Raw genomic sequence first — 25,886 nt, 5'->3', positions numbered from 1 at the left:
GTTCATTCTGCCCCTGCAGCTCCAGAAGTCAGCACGTACTCTTGTCTAAGCAGTTCCTTCCTACTGCAGAACTCAGGGCACCCCTCTGATTAAAATTGCTACTCTAATTTAGAAATTAAAGAAATCCCACCTTGCTTGTGGGCTCAGGCTTATTGGACTTTGTAATGGGCAGAGCTGAAGCCAGTCCTCAGCACCGAGGGAACAAAATTGTCCTCCTCTCCACCTCTTTGCTTTGAATGAATGTTCTTAACTCTGTTTCTTCCTGACACTCCCTTGCAAGTCCTTTCTTCTGGCTCCTTACTGTCTCATACCTAAAAACCAGCACTGATGTAATGAGTTGTGAGAATGGAAACTGTTGCTGTGTTGCAGCATGGAGGTCCCTGCAGCAGGACTGTGCCCTGTTTTGTCTTGAGGTGAACACATCTCATAAACTGGTTCTTTTTCACAAGCAGTGGTGGACCCAGCAAATTCAATTCATAAAGACATTTCAGACTTCAGTGTTAAGAGCTCCTAGCCAAAGCATCATTACTTTAGATACAGTATTGACCAAAATAGGGATCATAAATGGTAGCTGAGCCAAAAGTGCAACAGGATAGTGATACAAGGCAGGTTTTCATCCTGTGAGCAGCAAGAGCAGCCTGACACAAATGAGTTTCACCAGCAGGTAAGGTTGCCTGTCACTGTGAAGGGAGGTGGAGGACCAGTAGCTGCTTTTGGGGAGGCAGGGAGAAGAGGGAGGGAGGAGGTGTAGAAGCACAGTGATGCTGATGGACAGGTAGCAGGAAATGGCTCTCACACAGATACAGATTACTGAACAGGATGTAGTGGGGCATGGCTGTGTCCAAATGAGAGGCTTCCCACTCAACTGTCTGCCTGAGGGAGGGGGAATAGCTGCTGTGAGCAGAGCCTCATTTCCCTTCTCTTCAGTGAACAGCTTATCTTAGGGGGAAAAGAGATGTGGACTTCGGGGGGCATCATTACCAGACAAGGGGTTTTCTTCCATATCCCAGTGGATGTCCAGCCAGAATCTCATATGTGGTCCCTATAGCTTAATATGGCTCCTACTCATCTTCCAGCAGCTGATTTTGCATTGGAAAGTGCTAGATATAAATGTGAGGACTCAAGGGGCAAAAGGAATGAGGAGCCTTTAGAGGCTGGTTGTACTCCCAGCTGTCTTCCCCTTCTCCCCCAAATCACTGACAGCTTCTGCAAGAGTGCAGACCTCAAGCCTTTGGTTCAGTGAATGCTGCTTCCAGCCAGGAAGCTTAAAGCAGGGCTTATTGCAAAGGGATTTGTGAGCCAAGGTCTTGGGCATCTGCCCCTGCTGCCAAGAGTTCAGCCATCAGAGGGGTGCTCAGGCCCCTTTCTTTGATCACTGTCAGTAGGGCAGGTTGCTGCTCATCCCAGACCCTGCCTGCATTCACTGTAGCAGAGCTGCTTGGTGCCTTCTCAAAATCTTTCCATTTCTGGATGCAGGGGTGCTACTGGTGCTCCTAACATCCCTGCATCTGAGCAGTGGGAGAGCTGGAACACCTAGCTGGAACACCAAGTGCTTCAGGGCCCTTGTGACAGGCTGGTAGGGTGCTGGAGAGGGTGTGTGGAGTCCCAGAGGATGCTTCATGCCATCCACTGAAAGCAGCATCAGTGTTGGCACAATTCCTGTGTTTCTCTTGGGCCCCAGCAGCACCAGGTGGGGATGGCAAGGGGTGTTCTGTGTCACTGGGAAAGCTTTCCCAGAGTGCTCTTGTGATACTTTATTAATAGCTGCTACAGGAGATGATGTCTCCTCTCGGTGTTGGAGAGTAGGTGTGAGGAGGAGGAAAGGAATGCTGGCTTGAGCTGCTCCTGCATGATGCTCCAAAACAGAGCCTGTGCTTGCCAGCAGCAGCCGCCTTATGGAATTAACCTGCTTTGGCTTGATTGTTAGCTTAAAAGTCACTGACCTCAGAGACTTTTGCCCAGCCCCTTACAGGGCAGATCTCTGGGTGCTGCCTGTCCAGGTAATGCCTTTACTGAGCCCCTGACACCATTCCCATGGGAGATGAAGGGCTGCTGCCAGAGGCACCACAGAGCAGTGGCTCTTGGAGCTGTTGGAAGGAGATCCATCTCCACTGCGGTGCTGTTGGGCTCTCAGCACTGTGTGGTGAGCAAGCAACAAAGACCTGATGCCTTGGCATTTCAGATGTGTTCATCTCCTCCTGTGTTCCACGGGAAAATAACTCTGTTCCCAGGGTACTTGCAGTAGCCCCAGCACCCACTGCTGGCAGGGCTGCTGCAGGTCCTGCACCACCTTCCTATAAACCTTAAGAACCACCTGGTCTGTAAGCGGGGCTGCAGCTGCTGCAGTGGTGCTCCTCTGCCTCATCTGGGGCTGTCTTGGGAACCCCATTTTCTTCCTCCTCCTTTGCTGCTCTTGGCTTTTATAGACATGAAACTCAGTATTTCCTGTATCCTTTCTGAGCTTGCAAGAATCAATGATGTCAACATAACCAAATCCTGATCTTGTAAGCGCAGTAGCACTAAAAGCGTTCTGGAATTGAAGGAGAAAATGGATCTTACCCTACCAAGGAGTGATTCTGTGGAGTCATCCATGGTGCCCATGTCACCTCAGGCTGGTAAAGTGGGTCACTGCAGTAGAAGTGCTGGAGTTTGTGCTGCAGCCGTGCCAGGCTGCTGATTCTAGGAGAGGGCATTTCCTGTTCTCCTGGTGAAGTCCTAGTGCACAGACTTACATCCTGTGCTCTTCTTTCCCTGCTGCAGGAGGACAAGACCTTCACACACTGTGCTGCAGCTGCAGTAGCTGCCATGTTTGTGCCTGGCATGCCCTGCATGTCAGCAGCAGGTCAGGCAATGCTTAGCTGGGAAGGCTTTGGGAAAGGAAACACACATTTGAAATAGAGTTCTCTGGCCAAGATTGCAGCCTACATTCCCTTACAAACATCAAAGAGCAGTCTAAGGTGCAAGCAGTATCCTGGGCACACATTTGCACCTCCTAACACATGCACACAGAAGGGATGGCAGGAAGTGGGAAACTAATTAAAAGACAATAGGGTTTTTGCTGTGAGCCAGGGCTGTCAGGTTGGCAACACCTTCATAGGGCCAGATGGACCCCGAGGTCCCTTAAGGGCACCTGCAATGCAAGGGCCTGCCAGCATCAGCCCCAAGCAGCTACATGACATTGGCAAAAGGGGAGCAGAAAGCACTTGCATCTCTCTTCTCACACACTTTGCTCCAGAGTTTCACTCTCAGTAGCCTGGGAGGCTGGCACACAGTGTCAGGGAGAAACCCAGCTCTCCCTAGGCACCCCTGCCTTCCCAAGCCTTGGGACAGGCTGATGCAGGACCGTGACATGCTGCACCTTAAGTGCCACAGGACTCGCTTCAGGAAGGTCCTGGGATTGTTGTGGTAGTAGCAGAGCTGAGCCATGCAGAGGATGTTAACAGCATGCTGAGCCACAGGCTCAAAAGCTGTGGGGCTTGGTCCATCAGATGTGGTGCTCAGCCATCTCCCAGTGACACTGAACATAATGTAGCATGTCCAAGCTGAGCCCTGCAGGGAGGGAGAGACCTCCGGGGCAGGGAGCTAGAGGTGACCTTTAAAGGTCCTTGCCAATCCAAACTGTTCTATGATTCTGTGACTGTACATGCACAGTGATAGTGTGCACTGAACTGGTCACACCACACATGGATTATGCTTGTAATCCAGGAACCCAGGCATGCATATATCTGGAATTGTGGGTTACACTTGCAGACTCTTCCCCTGCACCACAGGCTCCCTGTTCCTGCAGCAGCCAACACTTGTGGTGTTTGTGAGGTCCCCAGGACGAGGTGAGAGATGAGAATTTTACTCCATGTTCTCAGAAGGCTGATGTATTATTATATTATATTATATTATATTATATTATATTATATTATATTATATTATATTATATTATATTATATTATATTATGCTATACTAAAGAAAGAGGATACATCAGAAAGCTTCGCAAGAATGATAAAGAAAAACCCATGACTCCTCAGAGCCTCGACAGAGATGGACCATGGTTGGTCATTAAATTAAAACAATTCACATGTTGGGATAAACAATCTCCAGACCACATTCCAGAGCAGCAAAACATGGAGAAGCTGAGGCTTCTCATCTTCTCAGGAGAAGAAATCCTGGTGAGGGGATTTTTCAGAAAAAAACTCGTGGGCAGCTGCTGCACAGCACACACGAGGCTGTGGAGAGGAACCACGGACCCAGCAGCCATGGCAAGGCGAGATTTCCCATCTCAGGAGCAGTCAGGGCCGTGTCGAGCTGGTGCTGCTGCTCACCTCCTACATCCCAGATGTTTGGGAAAGGAGAGGAATGGTTCTGTGCTAGAGGTGTTCAGCTGTGGGACAGGCACCATGGGCTGGGCAGGAACGCCCCCTGGGTGAATCACCCCTCCAGCTCTGCGTCCCCAACTTTTGGGGAGCATTTTTGGGGAAGAGAAGTTTGCACCGCAGGAGAACGCTGTCCATAGCAGCGAGCCGAGCGGCGAGGAGGTGGGAGAGGCATTTCCTGGGGAATCCCAGCAGCCCGCCTTTGCCTGCCCTTCACGGCCAGCTGGTTCCCTGTGCCAGAGCACTTTGCATTCAGCTCCTCAGCCCGGATTGCAGCTGGCGTTTCCATGCCGCTTGCAGAGAAGCGTGACTTGCTCAGCTGCAACCCAAAGCTTCTCCCTCCTCCAGAACGCACCTGGTGCACCCACAGGACTGGGAGAATGCTTCTGCTTCCCGTTACATCTCCTCCCCATCACCATCCCAACTATTGTCAGGAGCACCTTGCTATGGAGCCCACCCTCCTGGCCAGGAGCCGCCCATTTCCATCGAGGGCTGAATTTTGATTGATTGATGTCATTCTGGGTCACTGGAGGGTGGCTGTGGGGTCCCAGGGTATCAGCACAGAGGAAATGCAGTGAGGCTCTCATGCATGTTACCCAGTCTGCATCCAGAGAGCCATGTGCTGCTGCATCCCCTGGGCACTGCAGAGCTGCTTATCCTGCAGGTGTGTAACCATGGCAGGCTCCAGTGGAAGGATGAACAAAACTGCACCCAAAGCTGCACTCACAACCAGCCCCAGCACTGGGATGCTGCTGCCCACCACCTACAGTGGCTCCCTTGAGACTGGGGAGGATGGAAGATGACCCTGTTGTAGAGTCTGCTGTGGTGTAGACTAGAAGGAGCTCCATTGTGCACCCAGTGCCTGTGTGTTCACTTCTGTGAGCTGGAGGGGTTCAGACCAAGTTGTGAAGTCCTACCGTGCACAAAGCTCCCCCATAGGAATTTAAGATTCCTGTGGGGGCTGTCAGTCTCAAAGTTCTGCAGTACCTGTGTTTTCAGCTGGTTGTGGGATCCTTATCCCAGAACTATTGCCATCAGATAGTCTGGTTTTTCTGGGACACACCACCCAGAGCCTGCTGCAAATGTCCCTGAGGCTGTGCAGACAGTGGGTTACTATTCCAGTCCCCAACAAGGATCTTGCCTCTCCTTCTAGTCCTTGCCCAGCCTCATGTCACGCACTTTCCTCTTGCCTTACATCAGAGGTTGCCTGGGCTTGAGCTCCAGGAACAGGAAGATAAATCTGAGCCTACGTAGACCTTCTTTTCACATGGTGAAAAATTATTTACACTCGGATTGGGATTTGCTGCTCTACTAATTTCGTTGTCTCCTGGTTTGCCTGTTTGTCCCACATTCCACACAGTGTTTCCTCCCTCCCTCCCCCTTCTTTCTCTCACTGCCCTCACCAGTGTCTTTCCCCTCTCCTCCTCCTGGATGGCCAGGTTAGGCAGGTGCAAGAAGAAGATGCACAGGGAAGATAATCCACCAACTCAAATATCACCGAGTTTTACAGAAAAAAGGGGAAACAGAGGCAAAACTAAATGACCTTTAAAACAAGCAAGTTCTCATGTTCCCTCCCCCACCCAGAAGTGGCTCCTCTGCTCTGTTATAACCTTCTCCTCCCTACCCCAGCATTTATTTATAAGCACCATCAATAATTAAGAAGCTGCCTGCCTGCCTGCTTCCCTCAGCTGCAGTGTTGACAGAGGCATTTCTGATGTTTCCTGGCTCAGCCTGGCTGCTTTGCTCACTTGGGCTTTTAATTTTCTTTCCCTGCCTTGTTAGAAACACAGGAATCACTCACCTGGAACAGACTGGACATCCAGAGAGCCAGGAGAGTTTCCTGCTGGAGCTGGTTGCCCCAAGAGGTGTGGGCTTTCACAGCACTGCAGCATCAGGATGAGCTGGGGTGTCGCCCCCACGGGCACCATCCCTCCCTACCAGAGGCAGGGCCTGGGAGAAGAGACCCCCCCTTCCACATCTGAGGGCAATGGAGCTTGCACACTGGCATTTCTTTGTGGGAAAGACAGCAAGTGAGGGCTCTGCAGCTGGGCTTCCCAGCGCTGGGCAAGCAGCATCACCCTGGGCACCCAGCCAGGGAGATGGAAGAAGAGAGACCCACCAAGCAGTGCAGCCAAAAACCACAGCTGAGCAGGATGAGTTGGCCCTAGCAGGCAGAGCCAGAGGCCTCACAGTGGAGGGGGACAGCTGGACTTAGAATCAGGGATGAAAAGCTTTACACTGGTCCAGAGGAAGCACCACAGGGCATAACTCAGGGACAGACCAGGCACAGAGGCAGCAGCTGGGCTTGGCACATTGCTGGCACTGCAGAAGTCCTTGGGAACAGTCCAGGTTGCTTCTTGTAGGTTCAAAAGCACCCTGCAGGCATCAGGCAATCTCTGACCCTTGAACAAATCCTCAAGTGTAGGGTTTCCAGAGAGCCTGGCTCAGCAGCTGCAGGCAGAGCCTGCAGCATGCCAGTCCAGCTCCCTTTGCCAGTGTGACCCAGATGCAGCAACGGGGCAGAGGAGGGAAGCCCAGTGGCTCCCCATGAGCTGGCCTGCGATGCTGCAGACACAGAGCAGAGGCTTTCAGGGAGGCAGTGGCAGAGAGCTGCAGGGGGGCATCTGGCAGCGTGCACCCAGCTCCCTCCAGCACACAGCACGATGCCTCAGGGCCCTGCTCCACCAGCCGAGCCCTGCAAGGGAACACCAAGGGGACCCTGGCTGTGCCATGGCCCCCGTGTCCTGCAGTGAGGCCAGGGGGTGCCTGGGAACTGGGCACAGCAGCAGGAAGCAGATCTGTCACAGAGCATGGCTCTGGAGGGACAGTGATGGCAGCTGGCAGCTCCACAGCCCTACCGGGGCTGGGCTCTGCTGGGATGGGGAGAGGGCACCAAAGGACAGCGTCAACTCAGCAGTCCTCGGGTGCGCAGGCTCCCGGCTGTCCTGTCCCATCAGTGTCCGACTGCCACCACAGCCACCACCCCAACGCTGTTCTGGCTGTCATGGGGAGAACAGGCCCCCCTGTGCTCCTGCAAGCTGCCCTGCAGCAGGCCCTGCAACTCCTGCTACAAGATATATTATATGGAGCTGCTCCTGGGAGAGACCAAGGGTCTGAGAGAGGGAAAATGTGCCTCCTTCTCCATGTGCCCCCACATCCCCAGCCCACACAGCCCAGCTGACACCCTCCCAGTCTTCTCCTTCTTCTGTGGGTCAGACTCCAGGGAGCATCCCCAGCCTCCAAGGGAAGGGATGTCTACTTGTGAGGGTAGTTGGTTGTTCCCTCTGCAAAGGATATCACAGCCCAGCTGGCCTTGAAGGTAAATAAGGCAAGCAGGGAGGACGCCCTCATTTCAAATATAACAAGGACCCTGGACCTCTCAGCTGCTTTCTGGTGGCCAAACAAGGGAAGGATGATGCCCTGCCTCCTCTGGAATTTTCAAAATCTCATGGTGCACTGCCTGTGCTGTAGGACCTGATCCTGCTTCACGCCCCTCTACAGCACCTACCCTGTTGCAAGCACTTGGATTTATCTAAATACAGCACAACAAGGAGAGGTGGAAATTGGGGCAGGGAAGGGAATGACACAGAGTCACAAGCTAAAATGCAAATCATGGACCATCCTGTGGGAAAAAAAGAGACCAATGTAAAACCAATGGTTCATCTCCATGAGAGTGCTGGAAAACAGCCTCCCACTAACTCTCATCCCCAGCCTGGTAAGGGAAAAGCTTCACACCTGCTCTGAATGTCGTGAAGTCTGCAACAAGCCCAGACAGGAATAGAAGTCCCTAACTAGAAGCTTTCCCTCCTCCAAGCAAATATGCAGCCAGCTCTCTTCTCCCACATGGCACTCCAGCTTGGCTCACATGGCCAGTGCCAGGCTGGCCGAGTGGTGATGCCACATCTCCCTGTCACACAGCCCTGCAGCCAGGTGCACAGGGCAGGGCAGAATGTGACCAGCACAGCCAAGGGAAGCTGGCCACAGCTGCCATCCTTGGCAAGGACACAACAGCACCCCATTCAGGAGGAACTGCGGAGGAAGGCTAGCAAAATCTCAGTGATCAGTGTTTCTGTATTAATCACCAGCCCTCCTGCAGCAGGATGCATCTTATATCTTCTGCGCATGTCTCCTCCTGGACTCTACTAAGGAGCCAAGTCCCCATGGACTCCCTCCATGGAGCTGAGTGACAGCAACCTGGCAGTGAGGAGACACATGCTCCAGGGACAGGACCTGTGGGGACTGCTGTGACACAGCAGTGACAGCAGAGACCCTAGAGCTGAGGCAGTACTAATGGAGATGCCCATCCCTGGGCATCAAGAAGAGCCAGCAAAAAGTGCCAGAGTCCCTCCAGGAAAGGAGGGTTTATTCAAGGGGCCAGCCAGTTCTGAGCCAAAAGCAGCAGGCACTGTGCTCACCCAGCTATCTAAAGCAGAAAGGCTAGGAATATCTGATCACATCTTCCCCAAATTCCTTCTGCTGTCCAAACACAACCCCATGCTCCCAGCAGGACTCACAAACAGGATGTTTCTGCTGCCCACAGCCTCTGTGATCCACTTTCTAGCAGGGCAGTTGCTCTGCTTTTCCTCTCCTCCTCCTCATTTCAATACAGGGGGTCTGGGCACTTGTCCTGCCCAAGAGGAGCTTGCTACACCCTCAGACCTGCAGACCTTTGCAGGCAGTTACACAGTGCTGGCCAACAACCCCAGACAAACAAGACATTTTCCAACAAGAAAAGAAGGAAGCAGGGCAGGGGGAGCATGGAGGAAGCGGTGGCTGTGGTTGTGTCCTCAGCATTGGTTGTTAATTAAAACCCAGAGCTGGGCACAGAGGGGAGCTTCAGAGTAGGTCCTCTCTTCCCTGGCACCCACCCCTTGCTCCAGGGTTGTGCCAGTACCTCCCATGTCAATCCTGCTGGAAGTGGGGCTGAAGACCACAGAAGCTGGCACAAACACGGCAGCCTGAAATCTGGCAGTGCTGTTTCTCTCTCTCTTTTCCCTAGACTGAAGGGTGGAGAGAAAGGGAGGGGAGCCTGGCACAGCTCCTTCTCGATCCTAGAGTGCCATCTGGCACTTGGATGCAACACAAGGGGCTGAGTGGGAGTCAGCAGAGGGACTTGAAACTTCTGGTCTGACGTTGGAGGGATCTCGGAGAGAGGGGAAAAGAGAGGGCTCCAGAAGCAAGGAGGCAGGGGTTTGCAAATGGGAACCAGGAGGTCCCTGGGCGCAGATCACAGATCTTGCCTGCAGGAAGGTTTCTTTGATTCAGTCAAGAAAACATATGATCTGGAAAAAAACTAATTAAAAACTAAGAGGCAAATAAACTGTCTTGCCTGGGAAGTTTCAGCTTGGCAAGATGGGGCAGCCTTTTACCTCTTGCCCTGCTGCAAGCAGCAAGGGTCAGTGAAGGGAAGAGGTTCCCATGGTTTAAAGTGCTACCAGATGCTAAGCTGAACCAAGAAAGGAAAAATCTAAGTTTTCAGGGAGGGGTAAAGAGTCATTGAGGCAGCGTGGTTGTTCAGATAGGAAGGACAGCACAGAGGTGGGGTTGTGAAGTGCAGCCTTACCAAGCATCATGGGCAAACACTAGTGCAGAGGATATCCTGCCCCAGAGACAGAGTCTGGGATGTACAAGAAAGATTTAACATCTGCATCCATCTTCTTGGAGGTGATTCCTAGGAGGCACAGCCTCCCAGTGGATGAAGAAAACCTCCTGCACTATTTATCAGTATTATTTTGAAGTTATCTGAATGAAGGACATTTTTCTGCTTCAGAGTTCAGGCCAGAGGCATGGTGGTGTGAGAAGAAAAAAAACCATCCCACTTGTGCAGGTCATACCCTGATTAACCCAATGGCAGCTAGACTGTGCCCTGTGGAAGATGGGGGGCAAGACCAGGAATACTTTAGGGCTGGTTTTGCACCAGCAAGGGAGGAAGGATACCCCTTTTCACAAACCTTGGTGTGATGCATGATGATGGGGATGCCAACCATGGCAACAGGTCAGATTCCCTGATGATTTGTTCCCCTGTTTTGTTTCTTTAATTAATCTCAAAGAGAGAGCATCCAAGCCAGCTGCACCCTCAGCCTGCGGTGGGATCATTTATCTCAGCCCCCACAGGGCTCCTGTGAGCACTGGAAAGGCCAGGCTGGGGGGAGCTGCTGCAGCCTGTCAGCTGGCAGGCTCTGCCTCCTGCCCTGAGCCAGCACCCACGAGCAGGGCCTGGGGCACGTCCTGGGGAGATGAGCCTCCACTCCTGCTGCCAAGCTCTGCTCCCCACAGAGCCAGCGCAGGCAGCAGATGGGCTGGGCTCTCCCTGCCAGCGCAGGCAAGGGGGCTGGAAGGTAGGAGGTAGAACCAAATCCAGTCTCATTAAGGGTAATTACCATTCATCCCAGGAAGCAGTAGGAAAAAGAGCCCACGTTCTCCCCATCTATTAATAGCCCTCAGCAGCTGCATGGTTCCTACTGCGACCCAGCGAGAGCAGAAAGCTTTGGGAGAGCAGCAGCCCAGGGAGCATCCTGCTCCCCCATCCTTCAGCACTGGCTGTACAGGGGCAATTTTCCTCCTTCCAGGATGTCATTTGTTTTGCTGCTTCCCCCAGGACTCCAGGAACTGCTGGCTGCTTGTAAACAGTGTTTTCCAGCAAGAGCTGCAGGGAGCCAGCCAGAGGAGGGCCTGGAAATAGAGCTTTGGAGCCAGTCCCTGCTCCTCAGCATCCTCAATTTTCTGAGTCCTGCCCAGTTTTGGCAACTTTCTGTGCTCCTCGCTGAAAGGATAGAAGCCATTAATGAAAGAAGACTCCAGTGCTGAGGACAAACCTCACTGACTCCTGCCCTAGTGAGTCCCTTTGGTGTCAGGCAGACATCAAACACCAACAGGCTCCTCTCAAACCTGACCTTCAGCTGTGCCCACGGTTCTTCCCCACAGAGAGATGAACCACATCTGACAGATGGAGGTTGCCTCGCTGCAGGCATCAGCTAGAGAGGCTGCCCCACATGGAGCACAGCACTCACATGAAATGATATCCTGGACTAGTGTGGTGACTTCTGGCCATCATGGTGTGATGTGAGGACACTGCAGGCTGTAGGAGATGCACTAGCAGGGCTGACCAGGAGGACACATGCAGAGAGAGAGGGTTTTTTTCATTCCTTCTACCTCCAGCTGCCACTGTAAATAAACAGCCTGCTACTCGCTGTGGGCAGAAAGCTCACCAGATGTGCTCCTGCAGTCCCTGAAGAGACAGCTGCTGCTGGTGTAACGGGAGAGAAGGAAAGAGAGAGGAAGATGGAGAGGTGGAGCAGAAATGCTTGGCTGCAGGATGTGTTGGTGGCTGGGCAAAGCCAGGGAGGATAATGTTTCTAGTCCATCATGCTGGGACACTAAAAAAGGTTGTCACCCCAAAGCCACAGCTTTGTTTCCAGAACAGCACCTGAATCTTCACATTAGCAGCAGAAGATGCCCTGTGGGACGTGTTCCTCCCACACAAGGCACTGCAGGACCTGGCTCCTGTCCAATTTATTTGTTGTGATTTGAGGTTTGACTGTTGTTACACTGTCCTCCAACTCCAGGCAAAGCTGGAAGAGCTGATAATGCATAACACCATCACAGGTGCTGTCTAGGGGAAATCTGAGAGCTGGTAGCTGGAGGGATACCGAGGGCACCTGGGGTCTGCTGGTAGGACAGTGCTTTAGTCACTGGGGCCAGGAAGCAGCACCTTCCCTCATCCTCACTCTCAGCTGTCAACAGTGGGGATGGGAATGGGAATGGATGCAATGTTTTACCCTGCATCCCTACTCCACAGCATTTAAGGAGCAACAGCCACTGCACACCCCACTGGGAACAACACTAATGTCTACATTTCCCACTGGAAATAAATGCTAAGGTAGAGAAAGATTTAACACAGCTATTTTTGGACTACCACTACTTCTTTTCAGCATATGATTCAACACCTGATTGCATCCATTTTGACAACTGACTGCAATATTGGGCACTGGTGTCTCTGGGAATCAGTGACTGGGTAGACACAGCTGAGCTCCTTTGGACTGTGAAGTCTCCAAAACGTGACATTTCCATTATATTGTCCATGAGGTGGGCTAAAAACCTCAGTGTTGATGCTTGCTGAAGGCTCAGCTCAGAAACTGATCACTGTTATGCAGGTAATTTAGGGGTGCTATTTCTGTGGATCTGGTTTGGTTATCTCTTTTGCAATTCAGGAGTCTGACGGAATGTGTGCATGGAAATCAGTGCAAGAGAAAATGTCCCTGGCTTTATGTTGCTCTCATTTCTGCTTTTCAAGGTCTCAAAAGCCCCGGAGATGTGTTCCCAGGAGTAACATGGTCAGTGTGAGGCCAGCGTTTGTGAAGGGCTTTGCAAGACTTCTGACCACCCCACTGTGCTAAACACCAGCTTGACTCACAGGCAGTGACACTGACTTCTGGGGAGCTGAGTGACAGAATCAGGCCACACCTAGAAAAAGAAGTACATTGCAGCCAAGGTCTAACTTTCCATCTTTGAAATTCACAAAGGAAGCCTCAGAGTCTTGATCCATTTTTTTAATCCATGCCTCTTTGCATTTATTGTTTTGTTGCTGAGCCTTTGGGGTGATCTGGGATCATGCTTTTAACATCTTCTTCATGACCAGGAGGGAAATTTTATATGAAAGTCAGCACAGCTTCCTAAAACTGCCAGCTATTATGGGACTTGCAGGACTGTCATGAGAGCTGGCACCAGTGTTATGTATGCTCCCACAGGGCACAGGCTGGCTGCACTCCTCTTGTGCCCGCTACATCAGCATTCCAAAGGAGTGAAAGAAAAACCTGTCTCAGGCTGGAAATACCCTGGCAAATACTGCAATGCTTAGATCTGAGAAATGGGAAAGAGGAGATGCATGTTTTCATCCCCTTGTTTACTCTTTATATTCCACAGCATGATGTTTGTCTTGATGAGGATTCTGGTCTTTCCCCACGTCTATAGAGGATGCTTAACAGAATGAAAAATGAACAGGTCGAGGAGAAGAGACGAACATGGAGCAGATGGACCAAGATCTTCTTGCCATCAGTGGAGTTCTCAAATTTGCTTTCCTCCTCCTCAGACCTGCCTGTGATGTCGTCTGCCCCAAAATATGAGGCCCTGAAGCAAGCCCATTTCAGGCACAGACAGCGTACATTTAGCCATACAAACTTTCAAGGAAACGGGTATCTTGAGGATAGCAATGTATTCATCCTTTGAATACTGACTGGTACTGAACCATTCACATTGCAGACCTTGCCCCATTCTTTCCATGATGCCACAGCAGCTGCTGCTGCTGCTGCAGGAGTGTCCGGGACTTCGCCAAATGCTCCCTCCCCATCCAGTCCTCGTGGAGCATGGTGATGAGCTCACACATCTCCTGTGTGCTGCAAGAGGGGGCTCCTACTCCCCCCGGCACTAATTTTCAGCAGCTGCACGGGGCGGGGTGACGGGAGAGCCCATCCCAAATCCCGTCCCTCTGCCTTCCCGCTGGTTCTTGGCGCCCCGCATGCCCTGGCAGCGGGCAGGCCCGGTGACAGCCGGGGAGGCCCATGAAGGGAGCCCGGCGCCCTGCCTGGGCCTGGCTCGGACCGGGCCGCGCACCCGGGCCCGGCTGTCCCGAGCCCCACGCGTGCCCGGCCGGGGGTCGCGGCCCGCGGCAGCCCCGCCCCGGCAACGGCCGCGTCCGTGGCGACAGCGGTCGTGGCGAGCGCAGGGGCCGGGCTAGTCCTGGTCCCGCTCCGTTCCCTGCCCCGCAGCAGCAGGACAGAGCCGGCAGCCGAATCCCACAGGCACAGGTGCCGGGAGGGACCCATGCGTTTCACGTCCCGGACCCCCCCCGGCGGTTCGCAGGGCTGGGCACACCCCGCGCCCCTGACCGAGCCCTTACCGGCGGTTCGCAGGTCCGGGGACACCCAGCGCCCCTGAGCGGCCCTTCCCAGGGGTTCGGAGCTCTGGGCACACCCAGCGCCCCACAGCAGGCCTCCCCCGGCAGTTCGCAGGGCCGGGCACACCCAGCGCCCCTGAGCGGCCCTTCCCGGGGGTTCGGAGCTCTGGGCACACCCAGCGCCCCTGAGCGGCCCTTCCCGGCGGTTCGCAGGCCTGGCTCGTAACGAAGCGGCCGCGCCGATGAGTTCCTGTCCCTCTCGGGGTCTCTGGAGAGGAGTTTGGCTGGCGGGGGGAGCGCAGGGCCGGCATCCCCCGGAGCTGGGCTGGCGGGGCACCCAGGCGTTCTCCTTGCCCTCTGGGGAAGGGAGCCCTCTCCGAGCCTCCGGGGACCGGCTCGGCAGAGGCGGCTGCGCGCAGTGGCCGAGTCTGCGATGTGCAATGCTTTTTTGAGTTTTGGGTTCTCTGACATCCCACTGGGGCAGTGGCCCTTCCCAGGTCGCGCTGACAGAGATGCGGGAGCACAGTTTTGGCCCTTCACACCGCCAGGATTACAGTGGTGACATTAACCAAATTCCCAAACGGCCAGCTGGCCTCACTCTGCCCAATCTCCCACTGCAGACAAATTTCATTATATCTGAAGCTAAATAGATTCTTCATTTGGCTTTCTTTTTTTTTTTTTTTTAACTCACTCAAAGCCCATTGCAGTGTCTCAGGCCCAGACTTAGACTGCAACACGGTGTCCTAATGCACTCTTAGCATTAGCCCATGGAGGTGCCACAGAGCATGGCAAGTCCCCACGGGTGTCAGTGGGATCAGTGGTGTTATCCAGACTCAGGATCACTTGCCTGGACTACACATAATAGCATTAAGGTTGGCACACCTGCAGAACAACTGGCATTTTCAGGGTGCTGCTGCAGTGGCATAAGAGCCTCCTCAATTAATGGGCAGGCAGAGTTTCAGTGCAAATGCAGTCTTGGCTGGGGCATAACCACCCTCTGAAATAATTTATCCTGCTCTTACAAACTCTCCAGTAAGCACAGTGTTTACTGTTGTTCCATTTTTTGTATCTCTGTAATCCTGGTAGGAACATCAGCCAAAGGTCACCAGTTTCCATGCAGCTCTTTTTTTTCTGGTCTCTCTGGGATTTGGTGTGAATGAAAAGAGCAAAAATCTTTTATTTCCAGATCAAAACAGGATTAGTTGAAGAAGGTTTGTAAGGCATGTTAGTAGCAGCATAATTTGGTTGTGTGAGTAGATTTCTGTCAGTTCCTCTTGGGGAAGGGATGTGTGATTTCCTTATTTTTTTAAGAAGTTCAAGCATTATTTACTTTTCAGTCTGATCTGGGTGTTAAATGACAAAAACTGGGAATTTGCTACATGGCTCTGTTCACTGTATATTGTCTAATAAATCCTTTTTAGGATAGGTGACTGATGTGTATGCAGAGTGGGTGGGAAGGAGTGTGCATTAACAGTGTTGGCTTGGTTTATTGATAGTGAATTATGGCACTACTCCTGTGCTTAAATACGTGCTTGGCAAACCTGACTCTGGAAGCTGGCTTAGAGTCTCTGCTCTGGCTGGGTGAGACTCCTGCAGACAAAGCAGAGGGGGTGAGCTGTGAAGGAGGCTCTTCCCTGGTGCTAAGGGCACCTGGCAGGTGTGCTCACCACGCTGGTGTGGAGGGATTGGATGTATTGGGAGCAGTGGCTCAGCATCAGACCTGGCAGCAGGCATGGGGTTGATTTGGATGCTTTGCAGCCTTGCTCCTGTTGGCTTTCTAGTGAATGACAAGTGGGCATGGTGGAGTCAGCTGAGCTGACTTGCTCTCGGGCTCAGATGAAGGGAAAACCTCTCAGCAGCCTGGGCAGCACTGCCTCAGCGCAGCTATGTCTCCTGCCTGGACTCTTGGAGCCCATTTGGCAGCCCTGCATGTGTCATGGGTTACCTACCCTCTGAAAATCAACCTGCCATGGGTAAACAGGCAATCCCATAACCTCCTGGAGCAAACAGGAAATAATCCTAGGCCATCAATGCTGCACTGGCTCTCCCCAACCGCTGCCTTTTAATGATTGTTACCAAAAGGTCAGGAAAGCCATCAGAAGCTCCAATCAGCTGTGATTGGCCTGGGGGACAAAATGACACAGATGCTTTTTGAATAGTACAAAGGACTGAGCAAGGAGAAAACAATTTTCCCAGTCACTTCTATTAATGCCACCTCACTGCCTTCTGGCTGTGTTTTGCCCTTCCATAGAAGTCCATCGAGCACACCAGGAGCTGGGCCTCAGCTGGGTTAGTGTGCTGTGGAGAATCAGGTCTCTTCTTTTCCCCCTGAAAGGTGACCTATCATCATAGCACCTTCCGCAGGCACAAGGACCTTTGCAGGGAAAGGATTCCCAGCATTCTCACAGCTGCCTAACACTCACTCCTCTCCCCATTTCCACCCTTCATCAGATCAGGCTCCCTTTTTCTACAGCCTTTACCTTTGTCATCTGTACAATACTGCCTCCCAGGAAATACAGCTTCCTTGTCCTTGGCACTCTTCATCCTCCTGCTTTGGCTCAGAGAATGCCCTGCCTCTGCCATCCCCACCCTTTCCCAACTGTGCCTCTCAGGCCTGCCTCAAGTGCATTTGAAGAAGCCTTTTTTACATAGCCATATTTACAGCATGAATAATTTGCTCCACTCTTCTAGACCTCAGCATTTCACAGATCTCTTCCCTCTTTTGCAGGCCCTTCCTCAGATGCCTTTTGGAGGGGAACGGAGCAGAGGGAGTAACACTAGCAAAGCCAGCTCCGAAGCTTTCAGGGAGAGGGCAGAAGCAGCATCAGCTGGGAAGGCAGAGGTGAAAGGAGCAACCTTGTGCAGGGGAAGGAAGGACTAAGGTGGTTCATCTAGGGACCACTGTCTGGATCACATCCCTCATAAAGGAGGAGCTGGTTGGGATCAAACCACCCTTCAGGTGAGGGATATGGTGGCCAAAGATACTACATGGCAGTTATCCTTCCACAGGATCCTTTGATCCTGTTGGTACAAGGCCACCACTGCCCTGAGATATCCTCTTGGTCTTGCAGGAAGATCTCACCTCTGGCGCTGCCATCCACCTCTGCCTCATGCTTCTTTTAGGTGTCCTGCAGCCTGAAACTGCCCAGCCCTGTGCTGCAGCCCTGTTAAGTCCCATTAGCCCCAGTAAGGATCAGCATGGGTCTGTATGCCCTGGGGGGTGCTCACCAGACCTAGGTGCTCTTGTGGAACCCAAAACTCGAGTGGATGCTTCTTTCCTGGTGTCTTTTCTGCCTCTTTCAGACTGGCTGGTTAGAGAACCATTAGGACTTCCAGGCAATAACCATACGTGTGGGATTCTGAGAGCACTGGCCTTGAGGCTGGAATAGGTAACAGCCAATGGAAAACTTTGGTCTGGGAAAGCTCTGCAAAGTTAATAGGACCAGGCATCCTTCCTTCTGCTCCAGACTGATTCTTTTAGCTCATATCTGCTTAGGCTCAGTGTGGTCTGAACAGGTCTGACCCATCTCATCAGTTAATGGATGTTTGGAAGGAGTTCAGCCAGAGAATAATGGAGAAAAGCAGGAAAAGAATACACTTAAATGTATTCATCTGTAAAGCATCTGTCTTTAGAGAGTCATAAGAACAGACATACCAGATCAAACCAGGGGATAGCTGGCCCAAAAACCCATCTCTGACAATGGCTAGAAGCAGACACCTGGAGAAGAGCAGAAAAACAATGCAAGTATGTGTTCTTTCCTCCAGCACTCTCCCCACCTCCAGCTGTGTTCAGCTGCTCACACTGAGCCACATGACTTCTGTGTATTTCATCATTTCTCAAAGGGTTTCTCTATCATGGACTTTTCTTAGAGTCTGCAGACTCCTAACATCCGCAGCATCCTGTGGCAAGGAATTCCCCAGTTCAACTGCAGCCTGTGTGAAGAACCCTTTGCTTTAAGCCTAGCTCTTGCCAGCTTCCCCTATTACTTTTATTGGAAAAGGCAGTAAACAATCAATTCCTGTCCATCCTCTTCAACAGCACTCTGAATTAACACCACGTTATTATCTCATTATTGTATGTGGTGCCTAGAGACCTCTTTGCACAGGGCAGGGTATAAAGATGAGGCTCAGTAATAGTTGTTTGGCTGCAGTGCTTCCAGTCCAAAGCAAAGGTGGCAGGCAAAGGGCAAGTGTGTTACAGGAGAGCAGTGTGAGCTGACCATTAATGTTGCCAGCTTCTTTCTAAAGCTGCCTTTTTATTTTGCAGGTAACCATTTAGTGGTGACTCTCAAGGAATTTTCCCCTTGCTTCTCCTGAAGGAGAAGTAGGTCCTGAGCAAGGATGCAGCAGCCAGAAGCTGGTGATAAGAGCAGATCCCTTCCCTCACCATGTCCACCTCAGGCCAGCCTCACTGATGTCTCATTCTACACACGCCGCTGCATCACCGACGATCTCAGCTGGTCCCTGGTCACTGTCCCCCCCCTCACGGAGCTCTGCCTCCAGCACATCGCTCACAATTTCGAAAGTAAGTGGGAGCACATTGACTCTAGGACACGTGGAAGGAGGGTCAGTCCCAGAGAGCAGAGGGTCACCAAGGCAGGCAGATGCATCTGAAAGGCAGTGTGGCACCCAGCCCTGCCAGAGGAGCAGATGGGCAGAAATATCCCCTTGGGCAGCCAGTTAAACAAACTGTTTAGTTGCTATGTATCTGTACACTCCAGGGATGGCTGTAGTCCTCTGGGCTGCACTCCAGGATGTGAATCTGTACTGACCTTGTTCTATCACATCTTCTTCCATCCATGCTCTTCTGGACTCACCTCAACCATGACTGGGGCTGTGCAGTTGCTGTTTCCTGCTCTTGATTCGTACAGACGTTAGGGTAGCGCTCGAGGATGGGGCCCTGTTGTACTGAGTGCTGTACAAAGAGATGCAGAATTGCTCCTGCCCAAAGGAGCTATCATCTCAGTATTGTACTCACAGGCTGAGCCCTCCTCCATGGCTTTTGGTGGTGATGTGACAAGTTATATCCTCAGGCAGGGAATGTGCTTTTGAAGCAGGTGGACTGATGAAACACAGCAAAACAGAAGAAGCGTGTCTCATCTGAGAAAGAACTGACTGGGAGGGGGAGAAGAAGGGCCTGTTTTTTTGGCTGACTCAGTGAAGTGGCAGCAAAGACCAAAGATAGTTTTAAGGCTATGTCCGCACTGGGACTGTAAGATAGTACAAAGGAACTTAGTGCTGCCTTATGCCAGGAGCTGAAGGTACTTGAGGGTCTGAGCTGGGACAACCTTGCAGTCCCAGCAGCCTGATCAGTCAGTTTAATGCCAATTGCATTGGACCTGCACTGTGCACACATAAAATCTGTGTGCTCATTTTAATGGGGACCCTCGTGCTGTTACCTGAGCTGTGAGGCTGCACCTTGCCCACAGTGGGGCCTGAGTGAGCCTGAGTGAAGCTAGCCCAGCCCTGCCCATACGTGTCCCACCTCTGCTTGTGTCATGGGACTTCGCAGAGAAGGTCACCGCAGTGTCAGCTGTGGCACACTGGAATAGAGTCCAGGAAGAGGCTGTGGTAAAACTGTCAGTGTCCTTACGAAGGGAATGCTCCAGAAATTGGGGAACTATAAAGCTAATCCTACTTTGTGTTTAATAATCTGGTTTCCCATGCACAGGTAAGTTTCTTCACTGATGATTTATGTTACTCAATACAACTGTGTATGCATGACCAAATATTCATGGTGTGAGTACACGTGGCTTTTCTCTGGCATTTCTGGGCACAAAGAACTTCCACCAGAGAAGACAGCTGTGACAGACAAGACAGCTTAGGGCAAGCATTGGGAAAGAGACTCAGGGGAAAGAGTACCTGGGAAAACAGAATTTTTATTTAAACAAGGTGGACCTAAAAGCTAGGAGTGTGCCTCAGCTAAAAGGAGCAGGAATCAATTTGAGGTAAGACCTGTTGTAGTGTGTTGTTAAGTTTCTTGTGTTATTTCCCCAATTTATGTATTGTTTCCCCCTATTAAGTGTAAAATGGTTTTGTCCCCCCAGTTTTTCCCGCCACAGCCCTGATGTCCGTTAGGTTACCATGGTTACCCCTGTGTCTGTCACCCAAGTTATATAACTTCTCCTGCCCCTTTTTCCCTTTTTAGTAAATCTTTTCTCCTCCCTGGGCTCAGTCAATCACCCCCCACTCCTCCTGGTTTTCCAGAACTTTCGTTCCCCTGGAGGTGTTGGTTGGCTGGGGTCCCGGGACCCCTCCCTTACCTTTTGATTATTGATTTCCATGGAGTGTCAGTTCTGTGAACTTCATCCCCTCACCTTTCCCGATTGGTTCCACCTGTACCCACCCCCCTCCTTTATAATCCTGTTTCACCCCCTATTCGGGGCCACTTTCCCGGTTGGTTTCCCCACGTTGGATCCTGCTACACCTTCAATAAACCGACGCTAACCCCCGGTGAAGTGGTCAGCTCCGTTCCTCGCCAATACCAGCGGTGTGAGCCAGTCCGCAGCCAGCGCAGCCCGAGGCCATCAGACGCCGAGGGGTGCTGGCCAGGAATTGCAGAGGGGCGTCGGCCATTCACCCTCAGCTAGCCGGACTTCGAACTTCAGGCCACATACGCCCCCCCACAAGACCAATGCTTGAATTAAGATAAATAGGCACAAGGACCTGCATGAAAAGCGCACAGTTGTTCTCAAATACTGTTCTTCAATATGCTTAGAAACCAAAAGGGAGAAAGTTCAGCAAATGGCAGGCCAAGCTCTCCCATCACTGTAAGGCTGAATTAGTTCTCTTGAGAACCGAATTCCTGCCCTGAATATAAAACCAAGATTTTTTTGGCATTCAAATCAAGTTGAAATGGGGAGCACAGTGTCTGGTGCAGTTCCCAACTATTATGAGAGTAAACCAAATTGCACTGATGTTTCATTGTAAAAGTTAGAAATCATACATGGAAATGTACAGATGAATCCTACATGTGTTCTGCCAACTTAGCTCTGTGCTCCAGCTGCTGGCAACCAAGGAGAGAGCCAGTGCCATCAGAGGGGAGGGCATGGGCACACAGCTGGGGGCCAGGGCAGAACCATAGTGCCAGCAATTGTTCCTATGCCCAGACCAACCTCTCATTCTTTTTATCTCTTCCAGACAACCCTATTTTGAATGATCTTCTGCCTGAGCACCAAAAGAAGGTGGTGGAGAAGCTCTCCACCAGCCTTCCACTCTCTGTGACTGCCAACAGAGTAAGCCATGAGGAGTACTGGAAGAGGTGCTGTATGGAGCGCTGGCAAGTGTGTGACGTGTCCAACTACGGGGACAGCTGGAAACGGATGTTCTTTGAACGTCACCTGGAGAACATTCTGAAGTTTTTCATCCCTAACACCACAGACCCCGACCAGGTCCTAGACCTCATCCCGCTCTGCCAAGACTACGTGCGGAAACTGGAGATCAATCAGTTCCTGCCACCTTTGCAGGTGGATCCAAAGGAGGAGGGCCATGACCTCTCTGACGCAGAGGATGAGGCTGAAATGGGTGAGGTCTACAAGCATCACTACAACCTGAAAGAGCTCATTACTTCTCTGCCTCACCTTGAAGAGCTTCATCTCATTTATGATGTGAAGAGCTGTGGCATGAACTTTGAGTGGAACCTCTTTAACTTCACTGAGCTGGACTGCTCCAACTTGGCTTCTGCCGTGAGGATGTGCCGTAACTTGAAAGTAATATACCCCAAACTGAACCTTACTGCCTCAGCTAGATCTTCAAATTGCCTGTGGATAGAAATACCGGGATCAGTTCTGCTTGCTGGTACCACCCTTCCTTTTGCAAGTTACAGACTCTGACAGAGTGCAGAGATGTTAACCTGCTGGCCTAGTGCTGAGTATCTTGTTCTGCCATGTCCTTGTTAGAATGGGTTGTCTGGGGATCAGTGAGAAGAATGTTTCCTCCCACAAAACTTGTTGCCTGTAGCATAAGAGGCAGCAGCACTCTACTGTTTTAACTCTCATATAGTTCTGGGAGACAGGAGAGGAAAAGTCCAGAGGGAGCTTTTCATAAGGAGTTTTTGGTAGTTTTGCTCAGTAAATGCATGTCAGCCTCTCCCAGAGGAGAGAGGACCCCCAAGAATAGTGTGGGGAAACACTCACACTTGCCTTAGCAATGAGGGATAGTGCAGATACTCAGCCCCTCCAAAACATCAGTGGGCATTGCTATCCAGAGTGGAGCAGGAGTGAGCTGGATGAACTCCCCACAGACTCTCATACTTTGGGAAATATGGCTTCCAGAAGAGTAATTACCTCTCTTGTGGCTATTAGGATGCCCCAGGCACACAGGACATTGTTCTGTGGTTATCACTGGTGCACATGTTCATCCAGACAGGTTTGACTGTGATCTGGGCTGGGTTCTGCTGCCAGTTGCTGCAGATGTTTTGACAGCTTTATCTTGCTTTAATTTAGTCCCCAGTTAGACATTTTGTGCAGTCAGAGGAAAGGAACAGGCATTTCCAGGAGGCAAACCCTTTTTCTGTAGAATAGGCATGGGACATCAGTGGCATGCCCTGCTTTCTGGAAGTTTCAGCCCACTAGGAAAGCAAATACTTGAGCCTGCTTGCTAGAGGTGTCTGAAGTGAAGGGAGATGAATCCTGTCTGGTGGACCATAGGTTTAACTCCATGATGGTTTTGTACAAAGCTCAGTCCAAAGCCTCGGCTGTTGTAGTGACCCTGGTTTTTATGCCCACAGGTTTTCAAGCTGACACGAAGCAAAGTGGACGATGAGAAGATCAAGCTCCTGGCCCGTAGCTTGCAGAATCACCCTCGCTTGTTGGAGCTGGACTTGTCCCACAATCTCATCAGGGACCACGGGGCACAAGCGATTGGCAAGCTGATCAGCCACAGCAAACTAGAAACCCTCAATCTGTGTAACAACCAGATCTGTCACCTGGGGGCTCAGGCTCTTGCTCAAGGCCTGGCTGAGAGCTCCACCCTGACCTCCCTGAACCTGCGCCTCAACTTCGTGGAGGACAAAGGCGGGGAGGCGATCGGCCGTGCCCTGCTGACCAACACCAGCCTGAAGTGCCTCCATCTGGGAAGTAATAACCTGTCAGAGCCAACTGCAGCAGTGTTCTCCCAGGTCCTGGCTCAGAACACCTCTCTGACAAGCATCAACTTCTCATGCAACCACCTGGGGCTGGTAAGAGAAGCCTTTTCTGCCTGCAGTCTGTGAGCCTGTGTGGTGGCCTTGCAAAGCAGATCCTGAGGCTGTCTCAAAGCCACAGAGGCAAATGCATCCCTCATTTTGTATTCTTGCAATGATAACAATCAGTTGTGAGCCAGGAAGAGACTGTAGCAGATGTCAGGAAAGAGAAGGACACCTTCTCTGCATGAACATGCATTTACCTCGCTTGTAACATCTAGCTCTGTTCATAGGGCTGAATCTGTCTTTGAGGCTTTGGGCTTTTGGGCAGAGAGGGATTTTACCCCCAGGAAACTGAAAACCAGGAAGCATGTCTGTGAGAAGTCACAGATGCTTCGCACATGTGAGCGTAGTTAATGATAGGCAGCATGAGATGAGGGTCTCATGCATTTCTTCTGTGCTTTGGATCTGCTGTGCCATCTGTCACTCAGCAGCACACAGATAGTGTCACCCTTCCCAGAATTTGTCCTGTCCATCACATGCTCAGAGGAGACTGTTAGCAAATGGGCTTGGTTGTTGAGCTTCTGTAACTCACCCTGCGGCCCAGGAGCGGTGCGGTGGGTCAGGAGTGTCGTGTCTGTGTGCTTGTAAGTGGCTCCTAAAACACAGGCTTACATTTTCTAGACAGAGGAACATCCACAGATCTTACTACATCCCTAAGAGCTGCAGTATGCAACATGCCCACAAACCAGACCGCTTCTCTTCTGCTGATTAAAAAGAGCTTTAGAAATCTGAAACTAGACAGCCAAAAGCAATCATGCTGGCTTTTAAACTTTCTGTGCTGCCTCGATTATTCTCACTGTCAAATAAAGAGACAGCAAGACCAGCTGTCCCTGCTGGCAGGAATATTGGCATCAATGTATTTGACAAGGGTTTTAAAAGGATTTGATGGGAGAAAACCTTTTGTGAGTTCTGAGTTTTATGGTCCTGGATGTGGAAACCCATTTGAGTTTAATGATAGAAGGGGGCAAAGGTTGGAAAGGATAGAAGGATTTTTGTTTAGTAAATAATTATCTCTGTGCTTAGAATCTTCCTTCTGATGAGCTCTCCTGTTACCCATTTGTGAAGTTCCATGGCAGCCCAAAAGGTGGCTGGTAATATTATCTTTGGGAACATTGGGGGTTTTGCTAGAGATGCATTCAATTCTGACCTCTGTAGCCCATTAAAAAGAGACCTCTTCCCAGACCTTTTTGCTCTGTCCTTTTTGGCAAAAGGGCTAAGAGGCAGGGTGTTGGGATGAGAGGGCCATCTGGATGGAGGAGAAGGGGCAGGAGGTGTATTTGGTACCTGTAAGAGAATAGCAACAGCAGAAAAAAAATCTGGAAATTCTCACATCCCTAAATACAGTGCTTCATGTATGGGGGGGAAAACCTCCCTCTGGGTGGGTGCCTCCCAAAGGCTACATCACCTTTTCTGTCTCATGAAGGCTGGTCTTCAGTTCCATGAGATACTCCTCTCAGTAAAGCCAACCCAGCCTGGGAAATGGCATCCAGACAGAAAACTGCCAGTTCTGGGGCTCTCACAACTGCCAAGATGAGGAACAGCACTCTAATCCATTTGTGCCCAGCCAGCAGTAAGCTGGGAACTGGGGGACAGGGGAGAGCAGACTCCTCTCAGGTTATCATTGCCAGATGTGTTACTAACCAGCATGAGCTTGAGAACTCCTGACATGGTACCCAGAGGGAGTCATTAGCATGTGTCATGTCACAGAGAGCTGCATAAGGTTACACTCCTCCTTTGCACTTCTCCTGTGAGCAACATTTCGGACCTGGGTGGAGGCCTTTATCCCTTTTGGCACTATCTCATGGACCTCCCACTGGCAGCAGCAGAAGTTGCCCTGGGGAGGAGGGAAAAGGAGCAATACACTTCTGTTTTGGATATCCTCCTTTAACCATCCCCTCTGATCCTTTTGCAGGATGGTGGGAAGCAGCTGCTTGCAGGGCTGGCAAACAACAAGACTTTGACCGAGCTTGATCTCCGCCACGCAGAGGTGGAACAGGAGACAGATTTCCGCATTCACGAAATTGTGTGGGCCAATCGGGAAGCAGTGAGGCTGGCATCTCTGCAGCACCCCAGCACTGAACCCTCTGAATGAAGTGCTCCAGGGAGCAATGGGCTTTGGGTGTGCAGTCTTAGAAACACTCTGCTTCAAGGTCTTGGTTTTATTTGCTTTCCTGAGAAACACAACTTGTGGCTGCCACCGTAGCCACATCATCCAACCTGTGACTTCATTGGAGACAGACACTTGATCTCAAGGCACTGTAGTGGCACCACAGAGCAATCTGCCTCTTAAGCCCTCTCTCTCATTGCACCCTAAATCTCACCTCCTGTGATGCTTTTCTGTGCTCCAGCAGCAAGCTTATTTCAGGCAAGTGAATATTGTTTCACCTGTAAAGCAGCAAAGATGAAGTCTCTGCCACCTAAATGGTCTAGTCCAGACCTAACTTT

At 51.4% G+C, this 25,886-nt stretch overlaps 1 protein-coding gene across 2 annotated transcripts; it reads left to right on the top strand.

Moving 5' to 3' along the window:
* The first annotated feature begins 340 nt into the window (after positions 1 to 340).
* Positions 341 to 25,848, top strand: TCTE1 (t-complex-associated-testis-expressed 1). 2 transcript variants are annotated; one of them, XM_064708886.1, is made up of 5 exons: positions 341 to 413; positions 18,525 to 18,782; positions 21,398 to 21,966; positions 22,986 to 23,435; positions 25,354 to 25,848. In XM_064708886.1, the coding sequence occupies exons 2-5, from the start codon at positions 18,599 to 18,601 to the stop codon at positions 25,531 to 25,533; spliced, it is 1,383 nt and encodes a 460-aa protein (XP_064564956.1). In that variant the 5' UTR covers positions 341 to 413; positions 18,525 to 18,598; the 3' UTR covers positions 25,534 to 25,848. The 2 variants fall into 2 exon arrangements, with proteins under 2 accessions (XP_064564956.1, XP_064564957.1); XM_064708887.1 differs by lacking the exon at positions 341 to 413 and adding an exon at positions 14,077 to 14,168.
* The last annotated feature ends 38 nt before the right edge of the window (positions 25,849 to 25,886 follow it).

This window comes from Zonotrichia leucophrys, chromosome 3 (assembly GCF_028769735.1).
Source record: "Zonotrichia leucophrys gambelii isolate GWCS_2022_RI chromosome 3, RI_Zleu_2.0, whole genome shotgun sequence".
NCBI lineage: Eukaryota > Metazoa > Chordata > Aves > Passeriformes > Passerellidae > Zonotrichia > Zonotrichia leucophrys.
Note: the sequence above shows the minus strand (reverse complement) of the source record. Positions and strands in the feature narration are given on the sequence as shown.

Coding starts and splice junctions, on each gene's coding strand:
- TCTE1 (XM_064708886.1), top strand. CDS start 18,599: ATGCAGCAGCCAGAAGCTGGTGATAAGAGCAGATCCCTTCCCTCACCA. Junction 18,783..21,397: donor CATCGCTCACAATTTCGAAA/GTAAGTGGGAGC, acceptor TATCTCTTCCAG/ACAACCCTATTTTGAATGAT. Junction 21,967..22,985: donor GGATGTGCCGTAACTTGAAA/GTAATATACCCC, acceptor TTATGCCCACAG/GTTTTCAAGCTGACACGAAG.